Source organism: Leguminivora glycinivorella, chromosome 6 (genome assembly GCF_023078275.1).
Source record: "Leguminivora glycinivorella isolate SPB_JAAS2020 chromosome 6, LegGlyc_1.1, whole genome shotgun sequence".
Taxonomy (NCBI): Eukaryota; Metazoa; Arthropoda; class Insecta; order Lepidoptera; family Tortricidae; genus Leguminivora; species Leguminivora glycinivorella.
Window position 1 is genome coordinate 19,278,209 of NC_062976.1, and position 23,985 is coordinate 19,302,193.

The 23,985-nt window shown below is 39.8% G+C and overlaps 1 protein-coding gene across 1 annotated transcript; it reads left to right on the top strand.

Moving 5' to 3' along the window:
• Positions 1-446: 446 nt before the first annotated feature.
• LOC125226831 (rho-associated protein kinase 2) lies at positions 447-23,979 on the top strand. The gene is made up of 13 exons (XM_048130956.1): positions 447-1,029; positions 1,556-3,484; positions 3,957-4,117; positions 5,661-5,870; positions 13,787-13,977; positions 14,304-14,478; positions 15,121-15,278; positions 15,600-15,801; positions 16,284-16,552; positions 16,827-16,984; positions 17,757-17,882; positions 18,263-18,473; positions 19,233-23,979. Exons 1-13 carry the CDS (start codon positions 846-848, stop codon positions 19,324-19,326), a joined length of 4,068 nt encoding a protein of 1,355 aa, XP_047986913.1. The 5' UTR covers positions 447-845; the 3' UTR covers positions 19,327-23,979.
• The last annotated feature ends 6 nt before the right edge of the window (positions 23,980-23,985 follow it).

Sequence of the window (23,985 nt, forward strand, 5' to 3'; positions counted from 1 at the left end):
TATTAACAATTTTTTGAATATTCTGATAAGAACATTTATCTTTTTTAGGAAATACATTAAACATTTGCAAGGTTATTTTATTTCCTAAAATCTACACTATTATTGGCATAGATAAACTTATTATTTTCGTAAATATATCACTACTGTCCTCTCTGACGGCTGACGACCAACTGAATGAAGCGCCAACGTGTAAACGCAGTTGGCCATTGGCGCCAAGATCCTTTGATGTGTGGACAAAAAACCGACACGAATCGGTTGGCCGGCAAGCGCAAGCGCCAACTGCCAACTTACGGCCAAGTAGCCCTCTACACACATGGCCAAGGGGGTTGGTGGAACTGTTGGCCATGTGTGTACAGCGGCCATTACACGACATGAAGATAGTCATTTTATAGTCTGTGGCTCCTCTGAGTCGCCATTGCGAACTTCATACCTGCAGCTAACTTCATAATATTGTTCGATCATCGGTCAAGCGGTTGAATATTTCGTAATTAGACAATATTTTCAAAGCTGTGCCAATAATTATTACTGTTTAGTGTTCGTTTATCAATAATATTTAGTAGAAAGCCATTTATTCGATAGTATATAATCGCGAACGTGCATATGCTTTGTTGTGAGAACCACCTTTATCTGCTGTCATTTTGAGCTATGCAACACAATTTTTTCGACTTTTCGATAATGATATATAACTTAGCGGTGGAATAGTGCGTCTTGGACAAAACAAACGGGTAGTGGTCTCCGAAGGTCGTGTACTCGTCGAGGGTTCGCGATGTGGCATCAGTGGGTGGTGTGATCTGGAGAATGTGCGGTGGCGTTTAGTGCGTGAAGACGTGAGAAAGGGTGTCAGTATGGAGGTAGTGGTGAAGGACGAGGAGCGCATGCGGCGGCTCCGCGCGCTGGAGGAGCGGCTGTGCGACCCGCGGTCGCCGGGCAATGTGGACTCGTTGCTGGACACGGTCGCGGCGCTGGTCTCCGACTGCGACCACCCGGCCATACGCCGCATGAAGAACGTCGAGGCCTACACTAGCAGATGTAAGACATTTCTTTATTCTTTGTAAAACCTTATAACTATAATTTGGAATTGGTTTGTGCAAATGTATTGTTTCAGTTAGTAGTCACAGTGTTGTTAACAATGACATATCATGAACAGAATTAGCTGGGAAGTTTCTTTAACAGTAATAACTGAGGTGATAGGAAGTTAGTGTTTTATTAAGTAATAATATGTCTTGACCGAATATTGAAATAGCAACTGGAAGAAACCTTTTATAGACTTAAGTCTCTTCTTTTAAGCCTCTTTATAAACAAAGTTACCTGGGTTTTTTGTTTACCATATTATAATGTTGTACTATTACACTGCAACATTATCTAAACATTGTTTTCAACTAATTTTATTTTGTTATTTTTTGCCAATCATGTTGATTACATTGTCATTAAACAAAGATTTCTGTAAACATATTTATAATACATTTAAGTGAGTTTCCATGTAGGTATCCTATCTAAAATTATTAATCCTTTTGATAGCTTTTGTTAAAGTAAAAGTAACTTTCTTTTGTTATAGATGAAGAGTTTGCATCTGAAATTGTTGATCTTCGTATGAAGGCAGCAGATTTTGACCTGATAAAAGTGATAGGTCGAGGAGCATTTGGGGAAGTGCAACTAGTCAGACACAAGTCCACACGCCACGTGTATGCCATGAAGCTGCTGAGCAAAGTAGAGATGATCAAAAGGTCAGACTCCACCTTCTTTTGGGAGGAAAGACACATAATGGCACATGCTAACTCTGAATGGATTCTCAAATTACATTTTGCCTTCCAAGACCACAAGTATCTTTACATGGTAATGGATTACATGCCTGGTGGTGATCTTGTTAGTCTCATGTCTAATTATGATATACCTGAAAAGTGGGCTAAGTTTTATACAATGGAAATAGTACTGGCGTTAGATGTAATCCATAACATGGGGTTTGTTCACCGAGATGTTAAGCCAGATAATATGCTAATTGATAAGTATGGGCACTTGAAGTTAGCAGATTTTGGTACCTGCATGAGAATGGGCCCGGACGGACTGGTGAGGGCTAGCAATGCTGTAGGGACTCCAGATTATATATCTCCTGAGGTCTTACAGTCCCAAAATGGAGAAGGAGTGTATGGCCGTGAATGTGATTGGTGGGCTGTGGGTATATTTTTGTATGAAATGTTAATTGGGGATCCACCCTTTTATGCTGAGAGCTTAGTAGGAACTTATGGAAAAATTATGGATCACAGGAACTCTTTACAATTTCCTGATGATGTTGAAATATCTAAAGAGGCCAAGTCTCTTATAAGAGGGCTGCTTACAGACAGAGTTAGAAGATTAGGCAAGAATAGTGTTGATGAAATCAAGCAACATCCATTCTTTTACAACGAACAGTGGAGCTTTGATAATCTCAGAGACTCAGTGCCACCTGTGGTCCCTGAGCTCTCTGGTGATGATGATACTAAAAATTTTGATGAAATTGAGAAATCTGATGCATTAGATGAATCTTTTCCAGTGCCTAAAGCATTTGTTGGCAACCATTTACCTTTTGTGGGCTTCACTTACAATGGTGATTACCAACTATGTGGCCGTAGAAACCAACACACAGATGTTGTAGACACAATCTCAACCAATCATGTCAACAATGTTGGTTCTGAAGCCATTTTGCAACTAGAAAAACTGCTGGAGCGTGAGAGAGATGGCAGACGTAAACTTGAAGATAGACAAGTGAGCCTCTGCGCTCAGTTGGAGGAACTGTCTCAGAGAGAATCTAGAAGTAAAAAATTAATAGCCGACACTGACAAAGAGTTGGCATTACTCCGACATGATCTTAAAGAAATTCAGCGCAAGGCAGAAATTGAAGCGGAATCAAGAAGGAAAGCGGAAATGAATTACAGTGAAGCCAAAAGACGACTCGAGGAGGAACAGAACAAGAGAGCAAAAGAAATGAGCAACCTACAAAATTACAATGATAAAATCAACACCCTAGAAAAGCAGTTGACAGAATTACGTGAGAAACTAAAGCAAGAGTCGGAGGCGGCGGCCAAGGCGCGGAAACAGGCGGCCGAGATGACGGCCGCGCAGGCCGCCGCCGCCGCCGTCAGCGACGGGACGACGGCGCGGCTGCGCGCGCAGCGGGACTCGCTCGAGCGCGAGCGGGCCACGTTAGCGGACGAGCTGGCCGCCGCCAAGGCCGGCAAGCAGCGCGCCGAGGCCGCCGTGGCGGAGGCGGGCGGGCGGCTCAGCGCCGCGCACGCCGAGCTGGAGCGCTCGGCCGCGCGCCTGGCGCAGGTGGCCAACGACAACCGCCAGCTGACGGAGCGCGTGTCGCAGCTCGAGAAGGAGTGCGCGTCGCTGGCGCACGAGCGCTCCGCCGCGCACCACCTCTACCAGCAGGAGCTCCGCGCGCACCAGGACACGCAGCGCTCGCAGCTGCTTTCCAAGCAGGAAGCCAACCTTGAGCTAGTCAAAGGTGAGTCGCTCATATTATTCCTCGACCCCTTTACCTCTATGTATCCTTGTATATCCTGACCTGATAATTTGGTTCGTGTGCTAAACCCACTATAGCTAAATGTTTCCCCTAAAACGATTTTCATTACTTCACTTTTTGCATGCTTCAGGAACATTGGAAATGATATTTACAGGTATTGTCCAGTTTGCTAACTTTCCCCGTAATGCATGTATATGTTAGAAAGAAAACCAAATGTAGCCATAAAGTCCTTTCGATATCGATTTTTTTTCGATTCGATTAAACTTTAATGATCTGTTTATGTTTGTTATAACCAGATAAACAGTGGGACTGATCACATCGAAGTTTAAATTACGCTGATGCAATTAAATATAGTACACAAGATGCTTGACTCCACCTACAATATTAGTCATGTTTTGATGTGGTCAGTCCCTAGTTTTGGAAGAAGGATTGTTTAAGCTTGTGTTGTGGGCAGCGCTGCAAGGCAAGCTGAACGAGGAGAAGGCGGGGCGGCAGCGCGCGGAGGCCACGTGCCAGGAGAAGGACCGCCAGATGTCCATGCTCAACGTCGACTACCGCCAGATGCAGCAGCGCCTGCAGAAGCTGGAGGGCGAGCATCGCCAGGAGAGCGAGAAGGTAAGCTACACTTGTAAAACTCACAGGTTAATTTATATACTCAGATAGACGGAAAAATAGAAAAGTTTACAGTTTGTAACCAACTGTTTATTATTTTTATTTAAAGTGTATTCCATTCCATGTATGCATGGATTTAATGGTGATGTTACACAGGCAACACAATTGCCAGCAATTCACATACCATTGCCGCGTTTGTTCCATAGTTGGTGCGTATTGAACAAACGCGGTAATGGTATGTGAATTGCTGGCTATGGTGTTGCCCGTGTTACAGCACCGTAAGGCATCAAAACAGACATTGTTCACAATCCTGTAAAATCTACCTACCAATTTTAATATGTCATATTCACTGAAACTCAACCTATATGGCGACTTCGTCCCTTTTCATTTATTACCTGAAAGTGCATTCGCAAAGAATCAATTGGCAAGACATCAAGCCAGTGTTTTATTTTCTGAAAAACTTGTCTTCAGGGTTTTTTTAGCTACTTTTTTTTGAATATAATTTTGCGTTATCTTACGCACCGTTACATTTCTTGGAACGCTTACTTCATACATTCGTACTTCGTACGTTCCTGTATGTACCTCGCTGTCAATACTTGTCTTACTAGGGGTGTGGGAGATGAGTGATGTGTTTACGACGAGACACTAATTCTATAGGGATTCTGGAAAGAACACATGAATCTTCGAAGTCGATTTATCATTTTTGTTGTGTTTTTTTTTTTGGTTGCAATACCTATTACATGTGTTGTGATACTTGTGATGCAACTGATGCAATAACTATTACTTAACTGTTCTAAGATAATGTAAAGGGGCGGTGTAATTTAATTTAATAACTTTTTTAAATTACATTAAGTAGTATTTTTGATTAATACAACTCAGTCACATTTCTAAAGAAATATGGATACATAGAAGTTTTATTCTTTGTGTCATGCAAACTGGAACTATGTAGCAGTGTGTGTAAACCCCAATTCTTCTCAATTTCAATTTCAATTTATTTCTTCATAACGAAAGTTACATGTCAATAAATATTTACAAAAATTACAATTATGTCCATCTTAGTAACTATATTAGGTATGACAATTTTACAATAATCATATACAATTATTCTTATTCAAAAATCCTTCTATTGAACAGAAAGCTTTATTTAATCAATATCCCTTGAGATTATTGATAAAAATATTATATGTAAGTTCAGTAGATTTAAGATAATTGAGCAAACGATTATACAGTCTCGGACCAATGTACCACACACATTGTTCGGACTATTTAAGTCTGTGTCTGTTAGGGAGGAGATTACTTCCATTTCGGTAGTTAGGGCCACGCATTCTAAATTTATCGAGATTTTTACGAACTACTTTCATAATTTCTAATATGTATAGACTCAGAACAGTCATGATTTTTAAAGTCTGAAATAGGCTGCGGGCAGGTGTGGGCAGGTGTGCTTCTGCCAATTTAGACCATAACTATACATTACTTAGCACGAATTTGAACACTGGCATTAAAATTTAATTTGATATGTCCGGAGTTAACAATGCCTCTTTTACAGGTGGTGGGCCTACAAGCGGCGCTAGAACAGGAGCGCGCCGCGCGCTGCGCCGGGGCCGGCGAGACAGCCGCGGCCGAGGCCGCCGCGCGCGCCGCCGCCGCCGAGCGCGACGCGCGCGCCAGGGACCTGCACAACGTGCGCCAGGCCCTGCACACCGCCTCCGAGAAGTTGGCTGCTGCCAGTGCTGAACGAGACATGTACTATACCAGGGTGAGTTGCTAATGTATTTGAAGGGTTCATTGAACTCTATAAGGCCTTGCGGTGACCAAGGCGTCGTCGATCTGCATTATATTATATACTTGACTCTTGGAGATTTTAAATAGGAGCTAAAAAGGAAAAAGTATCTTAAAGACGCTGCTGTAACTAACCTTTGTTCTATAAGTTTAGGGCTTAGAAGCACTTGCAGTTGCTAATGTGACGGAGAGGGCGCACTGCGCGCTGTGCTGAAATTTTATTGTAGTAATTTTTCAACCCCGTCAATAAACCGCAAAAACAAATAAATCAGAATAATTCAAACGTAACAATAGATGGAGTAATTAATATTTTAACTCTGCGTGAATCGGTAGAATCGGTGCTCAATTACTCATATGATAAATATTGTCTAAAATTACACTGAAAAATAAGTGTAGTTAGGTTTTCAATTTTTCTTTACCATTTACATAAGTCTGAGCTATTTTCCTTCCTTATCATGTTGGACTGTGAGGATAGGCTGAAGATAATAACTGCGTTATTCCTGTTGTCTCTGAATAAACGTCCATCGATGAGATTCAACAACACTAAGTTTTTAGTGGAATATAATGATAATGAATAAGTCATACTTTTTTAATTGAACTTAGGAAGAAAAGGTAGTCCCAAAGCTAGACATTAAATCTCATGTTCATAAATCACATTAATACAATTTATCCGAATGTCCTAAATAATAAAGTCATTTGATTATCCTAAAATGTGGGCGATAAGTTCTATGATGTTTTAAAAAAGAGCGTCTTTGTCAGAAAAGATAATTAAATTGAAATAAATATTCTTTTCATTTAAATTCATCAATCATCAGATTGCACGTCTGAATGTTACCATGTTAATTTATTCCTTATTAGCCCCACACTCAATACCTTTCTCATTAATAACTTAACTGTAAACACATCAATGAACTTAACTATGCTTTTAGTATCTTGATGCGAACTCATCATAATCTCATCACTCCGAAATAGACCGCCGCGGACTCGCGGTGACTCATTATACAACAAACATAAGTATACGCCTTTTACCTTAAACGCCATACCTGCGTGCAGTCTCTCGAAATAAATAAACATACGATTACGTAGGCAGGCGGTTTTTCTCCCGTTAATGTCTTAGTCATGATAATGATGAGATTCGCACTGCTAATATAATTGTTACAAGCGTCCTCACTGCGGGACGGCGCTGTGACTGTGGCGGACACTGTGTTGAATGTTTTATACACGACGTGTTTATAATAAAACTATGTCGTTCTCAACCAAAAAGTACCACTTTGTGTTATGAATAAAACGCTAGTATGAAAATGTCGCCCTTATTGTCAGTCGACAAAGCGGCAATATTAGTCTTGAAAACGTAATTCTATCAAGACCGAGTGACGTTTTGAATGCCTTTAGGTCAGACAATCTAGTCCACCGTAATTATCGAAAAAGTCCGCGCTGCATGCGCTCGTTTAGGCGGATTCATGACTTGCCCGAATATGAATACGTAAGTGCTGCGCGGCCTTGATATTTATGACACAAACATTCCGTAGACAAACGCCGGTGTACGAATATAACTTGAAATTCTTAAATATGTATTATGACCCCGTTGGCGCCGGTGCCAGATCTGTACTATACATTTCCGGATTCGGTTCTCCAATGAAAGCATTAAGGATTTTATTTCCAGAATATGTGTTTTACCTAAATCACTGTTTACATACATACATACATACATACAATCACGCCTGTATCCCATAAAGGGGTAGGCAGAGCACGTGAAACTACTGTTTACTTTCATTTTATATAAATTGGTTAAAATATATTTCCGGATTCGATTCTCTAACGAAATTTCATACCCATAGGCTACTTGCCTCTTAGTCAAATCAGCTTCTTTTTAAGAACTGTCAAAACGAATTTGAACGACTTGCTAATATGGAATTAATATGAAATCGAATTGATTGACGTCACGGTCAATTCAGTTACTTTAATTTCTACCTGACTTATTAAATAGAAATTGGATTTAAATATAACTTCTGTCCACGTGTTTCTTATAATTATCTGATGCTTTATTTCGTGCATGGTATAAAATATTTTATTTTAAGAACGGTCAAGTTCCCTATTAGGTACCTTTCCAGGATACACATTTCTACGTAAATATTTTTACCTTCATTTTACCTTATTTATAGTAATGTAGGTTCTATATCGTGATTCATGTCCGAATGCAATGCTCCGAATAGGCAATACTTGTAAACGGAATGGTTTTCTCGTTCGTCACTGTCACTGCGTATGAGTTGATTTAATTGGACCAATCAAACGTAGGGCGCGCTGAAAATTCCATGAAGGACCTGACATATTAATTCTCAAGTGTCATGGAGTTTAAATAAATAGGTCAAGGAAATTAATTCAGGTTCACAGAATCAACAACATAATAATTACAGATTTAATGATCTAAATACTTTTTTTAATGTGCCAAAATAAAAAATATAGTCCAATCGAAAATCAGCGCTAAGGCGCAAAGTCACCAGCTACATGCTGAGGTAGGCTCTTTCGCGGAAATTTAGTTTTTATATGATTATGTAATAATATGGAATTTTATTCATATTGTACTTTCGAATAAAAATGATTACTTTTACCTCTCTATATTTTGAATAAAGTCCGGATCCAGTTTACCATTTAAATATACCTACGTTCCGATCCCATCTATTGTTATTTTATTGTTTACTATAGTCTAGTTATGTTAACTGAAATCTTTTATTCTCTTTGAATTTCCGTCGGTCCGCATTCCGCTCGAAATGCGATATCTAGGTATTAACAGATACATGTGCTACCACGTGCTAGTTATTTGCTTAAACTGTTACTGACATAATTATTAGTTCCGTCCTGTCTGCACTAAATACACTTGGCGGGTCTTGGAGAATAACCATACTAAATATTATAAATGGGAAAGTTTGTGTCTGTCTGTTTGTTTGTCCGTCTTTCACAAAACGGAGCGAAAAATTGACGTGATTTTTTAAGTGGAGATAGTTGAAGGAATGGAGAGTGATATAGGCTACTTTTTGTCTCTTTCTAACCCCCCACTTAACTAAAACCGGGGGTGGAAATTTGTATGAAGCACTCCTCAATTTACGTGAATTTAACGCGAGCGAAGCCGCGGGAAAAAGCTTGTTTTTAATAAATGCGGTACTTCAGTTTAAATGTTAGTCCTACTTAAATCCCCTAACCCCTAGGGTTGTAACTCCTCTAGGGTTGAACGTTTGACCTTTAATATGTTCTGACCACTGACATGATGCACATACTTTGATGCCTTATTTTAATGCAAAAATTAGAAATGTAAGTAGTATTTAAGGAACTTATCACTAAACTACGGCACTGATTTAAACACATTTTTTTTAACTGAGCAGGGAGAATTAATATTTCTAAGTGAATCTCATTCGTCTATAACCGTATTACTTATCTGGACTGGACTGCCTCTGTAAAGTAAAATTATTACGTGATTATTCTCAGTGACGTATCTTTATTCGATAGCGAGATTCCTGCAATAATAATATGCATAATGTAGTGTAGTTACTGCGCCCATAGTTTTACCACAGTATAATAAAGAGTACTATCGTACAGTATGGCTACTCCCGCTCCCCGCTGAAAGTGCCGCCCACCCCCTCTCGGTTACCTCACAGTTACCGCCTGTCAAAAACACGAACAGTCGACCTGTCATATTTCACTCATACAAGCACAGTACGCGTTCACCTACACGAGCTTGGACTGTGTGCTAGGAACGCGCCTCTTTCATATATTTGATCGCCAGTGCCCGAGGTGTGGTTTTACTATAGTACAATTTCATTGTAAATTTAATTGCACTCTTATCATACGAACCTCTTGACCTATAAAAAGTATAAAACTAAACAGTATTGCGACGAACGTACATTATGTCCCTGCTTTTCTACACACTTTATCTTAGGAATGCGACTAGTACTGAAGCCAGGAATCTCGCCTGCACGAACAAAGACATTGTATGTTATTTATTATAATGAAATTGTTAAATGCAAATTAGTATCATTGACGCCGGGACCATAAAACACATGTGTTATGGCATTGTTCAATATACAGGAATGCTATTTCCTGCTCATCATCGACTAGTTTGAAGATAATCTCGTGTTCCTAGATCACCGCGTTTGCATGTTGAGATTCTGCGAAGTGAGGTACTTGCGTATTGGCGTTATCTGCCCAGTGAAATAATCGTTGTGTTGGCTGTTTATAGTTCTATAGGTATTAATAGATATCTAAGCGTAATAGGCTAGTTTCCTACTAGTCAAATCAGCTTCTTTTTAAGAACTGTCAAAACGATTTGGTAATATGGAATTACTATGAAATACTGAAGAGTGATGTCACGGTCAATTCATTTACTTTAATATTTTTGTCTTTGACTTATTAAATAGAAATTATGTTTAAACATAACTACCTACTGTCCATATTTTTCTTCTAATTATGTGGTGGTGCTTTATTTCGTGCACTGCATAAAATATTATATTTTAACTATAGGAAACTAGCCTATGCATGACCCTTAAATACTGCTAGGTAATAAAACATACTTGTTGATTCATCTTGAATTTTTATAACTTTTCAATTGCACTGTAAATATTGGTATTTATAACGTTGCACCACCCAAAATTTAAATTTAATGATTTCTGATAATTATAAAAATTACCTAACTCAAACATGTATCAAAGATGTTATAATTTCCTTTATGAATAGATAATACATTGTCAATTTAAATTGACTTGTTCCCCAGAATCTGTTCACCAACGTGCATACGATAGTCCAAGAAATAAAAACACCTTTTCCCCCATAAAAGCGGCTTCCACAAAGAAACATTCAAATTCCTCAAATAATCGGCACTAGGTATTAGATTAATCTATTGTCATACAAGGGAGTGGAGGCAAATTCGTGCCTAAACAAAGTTCACTCAAAACAGTAGCAGCGGAATAAGCGCTGGGTTGTTAGGGCACACGTCAAAGAACCTTTATCAATTATGCCATACATGGCAGTTATATGCCGAGCGGCATAAAGTGCACTGGGACATATGTGGACATTATGACGGGCGATTGTATGCATTCGCAGAACATCTGCTCACTAGATGGAGCATCTAAGATTTGAGTAAGAAGTGTATGAATTCAAGGGGTGACGATTAGTAAACGTCCATTCTCTCCATTTGTTTGTTCTCTCTTTAGACGTTTTTTTTGCATTTCTTTAAATTTAAAATAAAACGGAGACACCATACCTACATACATGCGCCTAGGTGACTATTGTCCCGGATCTGTAAGTTCACATTTTTGACACATTTGTTTTGTAATATGTTGCGATGTGGCTAAGACGTATCGTTTGCCAAATCTAACGATTAAATTCAAATTGGTTGAATCGATTAGGCCCTATGTACAAGGAGGCGCTTAAACAAATATACGATTTCTATCAACTTACTGAAATGTCATTTGAATCGAAATGACAGACTCTGACACAGCACTAGTTTAAAAATAAAAATGAATGATAAATGACATAATAAGTAAATCCTGCGTGATAAATTAATATCGTAAATTACTCACTAACGAAGATCCGCAAAAATGTAACATGTGTTAGATTATGTTTAAAGTAATGGAAATATTGTTTTTAAGTACTTGATTTTTTTAAATATTATTACAGGATTTTATTTAAAATTTCATTAGGTTGCGCGAGTTTACGTTTTGTGCACGCTGTCACGTGTCAAAAAGAGGTTCTTACAGCTCTGGGACAATAACGAGTATTTTGTTCAGGTTGAAGGTAATTTGACCGACGTCTCAAATTAGTACTAGTCAAGTAATAATCGAATTCCATGGGCACGAATACGCAATTATCATGCCAATTCAGTATATTAGAGCAAACAATAATTTTAGATGTGTTTCATTCAAGGGCCGTTTACTGTCTACGTGTGTAAATGTTACAATAAATGTATCGTAACGTCCGTCCGGATCAAATACCGTTAGAAAAGTTTCAGGCGCAGATAACGACTTTAATGATTGCTGTTATGGCAAAACATAAGTCCCTAAGATACTTTTGATCCTCAAAACGAATCTGATCGACTGCCACCAAAATCAAAATCTTCTGTCATCTAGCCTATTATCCTTTACAATGCATACTCTACGTGAGGTAGTCTAAACTTGCACTCGTACCTCACTAGACGACACAATTAGATTAGATGTGGTCCGATTTTAGCCGCAGAGTAATTATGCTTATAACTCCTAATAGGGCGCCCATGTCACGGCGAACCTGTGAGGATCCGTCTTGTTTAAAACTCTTTAATGCGACAAACTTGCGATAAGGTCGCAATTACTAAAATTACGTGGAATCGACGTAGCCGGCTAATGCATATTTCCCCACTTTAGTGGATTTCACGTGGATTCGACGTCGATTTGAGTTGAAACTCATTTTGGTCACTGTCAGATTTGCGACCTGTAATCGATAACGGTACTTATCGATATTTTTACCTGCAATGTTTGTTGGGTCCTAAGTAATACGTGCCTGTGATGATCAGCCTCTTTAATGCGATGATGCGATAAACTTGCGAACGGACAATAGGAAACTTGACTGTAGTTAAAATAAAATATTTTATACCATGCACGAAATAAAGCATCAGATAATTATAAGAAAAACATGGACAGAAGTTACTTTTAAACCAATTTCTATTTAATAAGTCAGGTAGAAATATAAAAAGTAACTCAGTTGACCGTGACGTCATTCAATTCGATTTCATATAAATTCCATATTAGCAAGTCGTTCAAATTCGTTTTGACAGTTCTTAAAAAGAAGCTGATTTGACTAGGATGCAAGTAGCCTATTTACATTTGATTAAGATAATAATCTCGTATGGAGACAGGCATAGTTAATGAGCTTGAAATATAGACTGTCATCGGTGGGGCATGCATGATGTCACTCGGAAAACCTTTATTTGATTTGAATACGTTACTAACGGATTTTAATGAACACTTACATAAATGATGTGACCTATAACTTATAAAATAAGAACTTTAAGTGTTCCTTATTAGTCAGTTCTAGATAATTTAATTTGATTCTAGTCGTTTAAGACAGTACTGTCCAATCTCTTTTAAAATATTCATACAATATCTCTCAAAGTTGTCCATTGTTATTTTGTAATGATATACGAAAGCAATGTAATAGGATTGACATTGCTAAAATAAAAATAAAATAGTTTTATTTTTGTGTGGCGATGACGGGTTGAGAATTTCCATACCATTAATGCATCCTATTCATTCATTGGTTCCATTGTGGTATGGGCGATGGGCTGGTAACTTGTCACTGTATCACAATTTCGTTAACAGCCGACTGCTATTTTTGTTAAATAGAGAAAAATATATAAGACGTCTGCTAAATATAGGCGTCCAGGGTACATACACTAATATTCTAATACTAATATGTACGGACTACCTTTGATCTATGACGATAACCCGCAAGAACCTTACAAGTGACATGAATGTATTACATGCAATTATGATATGATGTCAATAAGCAAATTATAAATAAGGACTACGATTAAATGATATGCTTGAATTAGGTTGTTTAGGTAGGACGGTAGTAAATAGTAATACTTAAGGAAATAAAAAAAGTACAGCAAAGTATGTGGTTATCCTCGTACTTTCAACTCTCATATTTTTGCCAACAGTTAAATTAATTTGTTTCATTTAAATTAGGTTGCTCAGAGTAACCTACATAGGTAATGTAATGACACATATAGCATAACTATTCATAACGTAATGTAGCTCGGGAACAACGAAATGGTTAAGCTTATTGTTTACCGTAGTAAGGCTACTGACTAAAAATGATAAGCAAAGTTTTGATGACCCAAAGACTAATGTTTGCTTTCCTCTTGTGCAGAGCGAGGAGCTACGATCGCAGCTGGAGAACGAACAGCACTTCAGCCACGTGTACCGCGCGCAAGTGAGCGAGGTGCGCGCCCAGCTCGACGAGAGCACGCGCGCCGCGCGCGACCTCGAGCAGGAGCGCTCCAGCCTCATGCACCAGCTGCAGTTGGCCATCGCGCGCGCAGACTCCGAGGCCATCGCCAGGTAACCTGCCTCACTACACCAGCCACTGTCCCGCGCGCAAGACAACCAAGTTCGTGCTTAAAATTAGGATTATGATTGCCTTTGGTTTGGCACGAGCTTCAGTTGGTACACGTCGACACCTAAGCAATTTCCGTATCCTGAATAAGCAATTGAGCACTATTTAACAAGACCGATTTATTTGACGATTACCGAGCGCAAGTCGTTTTACTCAAACAGAAGTTTATTCCAGCACTTAAAGTTCTGTATCACTGGTTCCTAATTTGACCCCAAGTGAAGTGTTTCAATTCAAGTCAAATAACGCTAACTGTAAATGTGTTTTTCCACAGATCGATAGCCGAAGAAACCGTCGGCGAACTCGAAAAGGAAAAGACCATGAAAGAACTCGAAATGCGCGACGCCCTAGCTACGCACCGCAGCGAGTTGGCCGCCCGAGACTCTCTAGTGCAAGGACTGCGCGACCGTGAGCATGAGAACCGTGCTACCATCGATTTGCAACGCAAGGTAGGACATAGCCCTTTATACTTACAGGTAGACATAATCTAGCAAACCCGAGGCGAGCTATAGAGTATGAATGAGAAATGCGCGACGCCTTAGCTACGCACCGCAGCGCGTTGGCCGCCCGAGACCCTCTAGTGCAAGGGCTGCGCGACAGCGAGCATGAAAATCGCGCCACCATCGATCTGCAACGGAATAATATATCCATTAGTATAACTCTTTTTTTCCTATCATCAATCAGCTCTTTAAGATATGATCAAAGATAGACTATAGGCTATAGAAAACTATGAAAGAACTACACGACGCTTGTCACGCCGAAAAGCGAGTTGGCCGTGCAAGAGATGAACTGGTCATTGAAAAGTATGCCGTTGGCCATAATATCTTGTCAGCACGGCTTAAGCCGGGTCTGTATGCGAAGGAACATCGTTTCGCGTGATTGTATAATCCAATACAAAACGGTATTTGAAACCACATTTGTAGCAGATGACGTTATATCGGCAAAAAACTGTTGGACCATTGTGCCTCTCATTATCGGGTTAGTTTTTGAATGTGTTGTCGGCCTAAAACCTGGATGCTAAGACAAAAACTAACCCAGATTGAGAGATTGGTTGGTGTCAGGCTTACTAAACATTGTTTTTGTATTCGCAGGAGGTAGACGAGTTGCGGCGCAGCGGCACAGCCCTAGCCGAGCGCGTGGCGGGCCTGCAGCGACTACAAGAGGAGGTGGAGCGGCTCAACAAGAAGCTCAACTCCGAGATCATGCTCAAGCAGCAGGCCGTCAACAAGCTGGCCGAGATCATGAACAGGTTAGTTGCTTGATCACCGCTGTAAAATCTAGTCAGATTATGTTTGTATTGTAGCATACTTTATCGGCGTGCCATAAAATTATAAAGAGGTCGCTAAGAATCGAATTTATCAGCAGAACTTCTCGGTCCATTGTTCCCGGTTTTAGAAGAGCGAAGTAGGGAATTTTTAACATTTCACTTACCTGACCTGTCTATTCTCATCAAGAATTAGTTGCTGGTTGATTGAAGACTGACTTTTTTTAATCGTGTGTGTAAATTTTAACCTAATGAAATATAAAGTAATCCAAGCTTTATAACAAAATCTGTATTTATTTCTAACAGAAAAGACATGAACCCAGCTGTAACAAAGAACAAAAGCAAGATGTCTGTACGCAAGGACAAAGACTACCGAAAACTACAACAAGAGCTCACCCGCGAAAAGGACAAGTTCGACCAACAGGTCGCCAAGATGCAACGCGATCTGCAGGACACGCAACAGCAGCTATTGGAGGAACAGCAGACGCGGCTGAAGCTAGCCATGGAGGTAACATACTTGTACACATGTTATACTAGAGCTCACTCGGGAGAAGGACAAGTTCGACCAACAGGTCGCCAAGATGCAACGCGACCTGCAGGACACGCAACAGCAGCTATTGGAGGAACAGCAGACCCGGCTGAAGCTAGCCATGGAGGTAACAGGCTTGTATACATTTTGTACAAGAGTTCACCCGGGAGAAGGGCAGCTTCGACCAACAGGGGCCCATTTCTCGAAGCTACAAGTTACAATTTACAAGTGGTTGTCAATGTCTAATATGACAAGTTGGAAAGAGACTTCCGCTTGTAACTTTCAGTTCTGAGAAATGGACCCCAGCGCCAACATGCAACGCCATCTGCAGGACACCGCAGCAGCAGCTCCTGGAGGAACAGCAGACCCGGCTGAAGCTAGCCATGGAGGTAACATAATATAGATCACTATTTTAGCTTTCGATTGACAAAGTAACTAATCATCTCATACTCTGTTCACAGGTCGACAGCAAAGACGTAGAAATCGAGCAGCTAAAAGAGAAACTCGCCGCGCTGACCAGCGAAACAGCTTCCCAATCCTCCGCCGACGCAGAAGACGGGGAAACCGAACAAACGCTCGAGGGCTGGCTCTCTGTTCCCATCAAACAGAATATCAGGCGCCATGGATGGCGCAAGCAATATGTGGTCGTGTCGTCAAAGAAAATCATCTTTTATAACTCGGAGAGTGATAAGCAGAACACTACGGATCCTGTTATGATCTTGGATTTGAGGTTAGTCAATATTTCGTTATTGTAAGATGTAGTTACTAGTAACATCAATAACCAAATAGTGAAATATAAGTTGTCATATTAGATGCTGAGGACAGGGAAACCGAGCAGACTTTTAAGTATTAGTTATCTGTAAAACAGAGTATAAGGCAAAGGCGCCACGGCGAATCGAAACAATATGTGATGTTTTTAACTAAGCAGATCATCTTTTATGATGTACACAATTTTCCATCACGATTGCGACTAAATGATTAAAGTCAAACATTATTGCTTCCAGCAAAGTGTTCCACGTGCGATCAGTAACGCAAGGCGACGTGATCCGCGCAGACGCGAAGGACATCCCGCGGATATTCCAACTGCTATACGCCGGCGAGGGCGAGGCTCGGCGGCCGCAGGACGCGCTCGACCAACCGCAGGACCAGACTGACCAGCATGGTAAGGAAATGGTTGATGGCAAATATTGTCGCATACAGAATAGTGTTTTCATCACATTCTCACTTTAAATGTGCCATTGCACGCAGGCGGAGCGTGAGTTATAGAAAAATCGTTCTCCCAAGGGAATAATGAAATTTCTTGTACCATACTTAACTTTTTTACATCTATTTACATATTTTTTACATTGCGAGTGTGATGAAAAACATTGTGTGTAACTCGCGGGGAGTATGAATATTACTAACTTGAGTCTTTAAATCGCTCCGGCAAGCCGTCGCGATTTAACTTACTCTCGTTAGTAATATTCAACTTCCTCCCCTTGTTGCACAATGTACTATTACCTCCTGCCAGTGGCGCAATGCGATGTTATCCGCGCAGACGCAAATATTCCAACTGATGTATGCCGGCGAGGGCATGGCTCGGCGGTTGCTCGCAAGATCAGACTGACGCATGGTAAGGAGGGAAGTTATAGAAGACTAACTTTGTCTTCTACAGCAAAGTACTTACTGTTATCGCAGCGCCCTATTTGCCACCATTGTTTCTCCAGAAATGACTTCGGTATTCCGGACCAATACGACTTTCAAGAAATTAATGTACGTTTCATCTCACCTAACATCTCAACTAACTAACTCCTTTTGTGTTTCGAATGTACACCGTCAGTGGAGATAGTCGTTTACTATCAGGGGGTTCGTCGCCTATATGATAATAACAGTTTTCAGTCTAAAGACGAGTCAGAGACATGCCGACTTTAACTTTTTAATTGAATGTGTGGCAGGTAACACGGTGCAGCACAAAGGGCACGACCTAGTGAGCATCACGTACCACATCCCGACGGCGTGCGAGGTGTGCACGCGCCCGCTGTGGCACATGTTCCGTCCGCCGCAGGCCTACGAGTGTCGCCGTGAGTACACACACACACTAACACACTGCAGCATACGCGCTCGACCTGTGAGCATCACGTGCCACTTGGCGTGCGAGGTGTGCACGCGTCCGCTGTGATTATGTCATAATACATAAGCACGAGTGGAACAAAAACTCCTTACGTCAAACCCGCCTAATACATCAGCCCGAGTTGCCTGGAGATCATCAAATATTAGGCCTTTACACTTGACTTTTGAGCATAGGCACGCATCGAGTACGAGTTAATTTCACCCAGAAGTGCCCTTAAACTTTCCGGATGTCGTCCCGATGAGTGTCGTTTATCTACCTTAACCTCATGTTTGGATTTGCGCGGCAGAACGCAAGTGATGTCTGACGATATAAACGTTTGTCTATGTGCAGGTTGCCGCATGAAGATCCACGCCGAGCACGTGTCGGAAGCGGAGAGCGTGGCGGCGTGCAAGCTGCACGCGGACCGCGCGCGGGAGCTGCTGCTGCTGGCGCCGGGCGCGCCCGACCAGCGGCGCTGGGTGGCGCGCCTGGCGCGCCGCGTGCAGCGCTACGGCTACCGCGCCGCGCACACCAACCACGACCACACCAAGCTCTCGCCCAGGTATCAGTCCAGTCTCCTCCTGCAGCTTCGACCCGCCTAAGAGGGACCCACGTCCACAAGCCTGCCGACTGCTTCTACAAACATTAAAAGCGAAGAAAAAAAACAGTGCGTGGAGTCCCTCCGCGTGGAAGAAGTGGAACTTCAACATAAACAACTCCAACACAACACAAAACAAACAATATAACCTCGAAAATATTTTGTCAAATGACCAATACGTTTTTGTGTTTAGTTACGTCCATCTTTTTACTGTTATAAATATTTTATTTACATTGCTATTTGCTCAAATTATTGAAAAACAAACATAAACTCATTTTGCACTCGATCTAAATATAAAACACACACATTCCAATTCAGTCAGTTGGAAGTCGCATTAGAAGTTTCACTTCAAAAACACTCTTTCTAGCTATTTACTGTGGTGAATTTCCAATCCAATAATGAAACTTATCTATATATCTTAACGGTAGATGGCGCCAGGTGTCTCCCTAAGACACGATAGAAATATGAAATTACTGTCCTCGATTTTCAGTCTCGACAGCTCATTTGGCCGAATGATGGCCTCATCTCATCGTAAACTTATTTCTAAAATAAGTTTTAAAGTTTTTCAATGATAATTTATATTCGAGTATTTTCTTTGATATAAGATGATGATCATTAATTTTAGCAGCAATAATCCCAAAATACTTAGAAACGTTATTGTGTTGTTACATACCTATTATATTAAATAAATTGGTAATTTGACCGATGGTATTTGGTTTGCAGAGACTCGATGCGCTCGAACCTGAAGATATCGTACATGAACGCGAGCCAGCGCAGCTCCACGCTGCCGGCCAACGCGTCGCTGCCGCGCCAGTAGCGCCGCCTGTTGTCGTGCACGTACACTAGCGATGGACACATGTTCGCAACCCCATCTCGTTCATCACCCATCGGTTTGTACTAACATTATATTTTCGTAGACATCATTTGTTTTGATTGTGATCGGTTTTCGTCCGCTCGACGGCGTTATATTTTGTTACGATATTTTTCGATGAATCTATTGAAAATATGTTTTTGTAACTTATTCAGTGATTTATAAAATAAGCTAGTCTCATGTAGTAAGTTCAAATTTCGACTAAGTTAAATGATTCAGCTTGATCGCTGTGATAGTTTTTGATGATTTACAAGTGAGTACTTACGAGTGACGCGCGTTTGGATCGGTCGGGGAGTCGCAGGTACACTATTTACGCCCTGCACATTTGCGAAGTATTCGCAATCGCACCTTTATGCCAATTGCGCCGTGTTGACCTATTACACAATATGTAATGTTAACAGTTATACATGACCTTACATAATACATTAAGGTAGTATGTACATATTTTTGACTCTTTGTCCGTGTCTGTATGTAATACGTTCAATAACATATTTCACGAAGAACCGCAAAAACGGCACATTTCTTGGTATTTTCTCGAATATACAGGAGAAAGGCGTGCCTGGGCGATCACGACCGCGATCCTTTCTCGTGTTAATATACCGCAGCATATAAAATAGCTCATACGCAGACTATATTAATTTTAGGGTGTTATTACACAATACGTAGACTCAGGGTATCTTCCTCGCGTCCATCCAGTTACGATTACTCGGTAGTTTTGTACACGCGCTTTCAACCTTACAACTAGGCAACGATCATAAAGTTGCAGTTTACAAAAGATTTGGCTACTTGTAATAATGGTGTAAAATTTACTAAATTATTGATAAACACAGTAAAAGTACAAGAAACTAAAAACTATGCTCTCTGTGTTATCAAAACAACTAGGCATTTTTTCTGGGACCTCAATTCTCTACCTATGTATGATCTGCTTTGCAATTCCATACTAAAAAATAAACAAGTACCTTAATTCGTCTACCACTTATTAAATGTTCATACAATAATATCTATGTTACATTAATCGGACATAGTATATTTTCTGTTTATTTTTGTAACGCCTATAACCAGATTTGCATTTTATTATATTTAGATATTTTTGTTACACTTTTGTGTTAAAATTCTTTGTGTTAACTTGTTCGTAACCAACTTATAATTCGGTATATCTGTACTGTAGAAAAGGTTCCAGAATTTCGTGAATAATATTTTTGTGATACTAATACTATCAATGTAAATGGTAAATATCCTGTACGGCCTACAGTGACGTGTTAAAAAATAATGGCCTAGCACGGCCATAAACGTTCCAATTAAATGTTATCGGTATAACGACGGAATTGTGACTGAGTAGGCTCTAACTTGGTGATAATCTGATTCTAGATACAATTTTGGATGTCATATTGCACTTTTTAATCTCTAACTAATGATATATGTACATATATACACATAAGATGCCATTAATTCTGGTATTAAATGTTTAAAACTAGCATATGTTTCTTTAATGAAAACATCGTTACAACATCGGTCCGTTTGTATTTCTAGATCTGTTCTAATGACTTAGAATCACAGTACTGTACTAATAATCTGCACTGGTTACTAAACTATTCTCACCTGCACTCGTTGCGTTCTTCCATCTTGTAGGTAGGAGTATTACAAGTACCGTGAGCACTCTCGGCGGGACCTAACGTGTTAGTGCAAGCAACGTACTTGCAACTTAACGAAATCAGTGCCATAAGTGATTTGTTTAGTGAAACGGCTCCGGTAGTTGCTCAAAACCATTTTTCCACTAAAACCAGCGAGTTACTTAATTATATAAGACTCCCGTTCGGGCTTCCTTGAATCATACGATCATTACTGTTTAAGACTAGTGTACTGCGCTTATTGTATCGTTATTACAATGGCGGTTTGTAGGTTACGCGAACTATACTATCTAAATACCTAATTTTGTGTCTGATGTCAATCTTCGACAGGGCACTGATATTTATATGATTCAAAGCAATAAAATCGGTTGTCGCACAGATTATCGACTACTATAGTCTAATTCGGAGTATATGGGTGCCAAATGTGGGATTTGACTAATTAACTATTAATTGTACAAAACTTGTAATAACTCCCAGTAGCTAAATGCCGCCAAACGGCGTCAATCAAGGGGTTATTACGATGCCAAGTCAATACTTATAAACACCAATTTGAATACGCCTTCGTAGGTTTATATAGCATTTTCTACAGATGTGATTTGAAAGTACAAAAGTGTCGAGAGTACATCTTGTTCATTGTACTGACCTTGCCAGAAGTCAAGTGGTAATGCGGTATTACACTTGGCGGCTCGCTCAATTGTTTAAGGCACAAGCAGACAGAATGCATTCCTGCACCTTATACGTATAGAAACTATACATTGACAACGCAGCTGAAGTAAGTTGCAGTATAGTGTTTCGTTTTTGGCTTATCCAAATAAAAAACAATACTTATGTTTACCACAAAATACAATAGTGAAATGTCGTTAGAACTATCTTGAAAGATCGAAAGATTATCAACTTTATTTCTGTGTGATTTAAAATGACAAAGAAGACGGTCTCATGGCGCGCCATGCATCAGCCCTGAGTGCCAGAAAATACGGGTGTGCTTGATATATTGAATTTCTAAGCTACTTCTCAGTGTCAGTTGACAATAAGTTGAACCTTCAACATAGTTCAAACGACTGTTTAATCGACTGTTTTGTTGTCTGTAAAATATTGACTAATAACAAAAACGTAACATTATCATGCTATCCGTCTGCTTGAGCCTTCTCGAACGCCGTACCGCGCTCGATGAGCTGTGATAGTGAAGACGTGTCTACGAACACCCGTGGTGCTACAGGAAGCAGGCCTCCGACGCATTGTTGTTACTAGTGGTTCTTGTTGAATAGATGCGCTGTTTATTATGGCTCACCACAGCTTCCTCCACGATCCTACTTCATCACCTTGTTTTTATTGCAATAGGTGGAGTGTTTTAAATCGTCGACGTTCCTATGGGTTTCCCCAAACCTATCGACGCCGAATCGGCTCTAGTCGACCAAAAATCGCTCGTTAATAGTAGCTCGTTAATAGTGTGGCGTCGTCGCTGAACCCATCCTTACGTATGTTCATACTAACGAGCGATTTTTGGTCGGCGAAAGCCAATTCCGCTTCGATATGTGTGAGGAGTCCCTATGTCGTCACTTTCGCTAGCGCTGGAATTGACAAAGATGTGAATGACTGGCCTAACAAAACTTTTCAGTTGTATGATGTCTCATTTATATAAGTCAGTCAGAATAATTGATGGTACAATAATATAGATAGACGATTAGGGACTGAAGTCAAAGTAACGTGATCGAGTTAGGAAGGTGACGATTAGGAATTGTGTGCTGACGAGATGGTATTATAGACTATTTAAAACGACGATGAAATAGGATTGTGGAGGGAGCGGTCCTGAGCCTTTATTATTGCTCTACACACTGTTTACATTCCTCCGACGAAAGCTATGTTGAGTTTTGTTTATCTTAGTTTTATATTGACTCAAGTTCAACTCTCTCGCTTGTCCAGTTATCGCTTTTATATTTTTTTAGATGTAAGTCCGAAACAATCTCTGTTCATTTATGTAGGTACTGACATACGAATTTCAAATTTACCTAGGTACTTAAGTGTTTGATAGATTGCAATCACCGTAGTTGTACGCTTATTTTTGAGATGCATTTTTAAATATATACGATTAGGCAGCTGTTGCATTGTGTTACTCCATTCCATGATATTTTATTTTTCGCGCGTTTGGAAATGGTTCGTTTGCCAAAGAAAATTTGAAAATCAGCATAAACAAAATTATTTCACGTCTTATTTTAATAGTCCACGTTTTGTTTCCGTGCTTGTCATTAATATTAATTCAGTATGATAATAATTATTGTTATTTACTATGCATAATTATAAACCTGATTTTATTACACGACATTTTTCGGGAGTATTTTTTTAAGTAATCGTAGCCTTATCCTTTATACACGTTTGTATGTTAAGAAATACTCCCAAATTGTCTGACGTATAACTCCAATAGTGGACAATGTAAAATCATATTATGTAAATTATTTATTGTAATTCTATTACATCTCTTATTGTAACGTTTTATTTATCGAGCTAAAATTGTAAGTTCCTAACTAGCTAGCTTCTCATTTGTAAAGATACTTCGCAGTTAGCTTGTCGCCGACAGTGTTCGGCTTAACAGTTATCGCGTAGAAAAGGTGTAACAATTTTACTCTAATACATTATGAATCTATTACTTTATAAAATTATTTCGGAATTGAGTATGCGCCCGCGCCCCCGGGGGCTGAGCGAATTATTATTATTATATGTATATGCCTACGTCATACGTGTCATGCAATATACTAATACCACGTGCCTTAGCTACGGCCCACTCCCATATCATCTAGGCAAACTATGTTAAATCTATCAATAGTTATTGTAATGTACATATGTTTTTAAAATAAACCGATATTTTATGGATTTTTAAGGAATTTGTATATTGTAAAGATTATTAATTAATTTTATCATAAAATTAATGCCTAGCTAATAAGTGCTACATTTGTGAAAAATAAATAACATTTAAAAACTCATT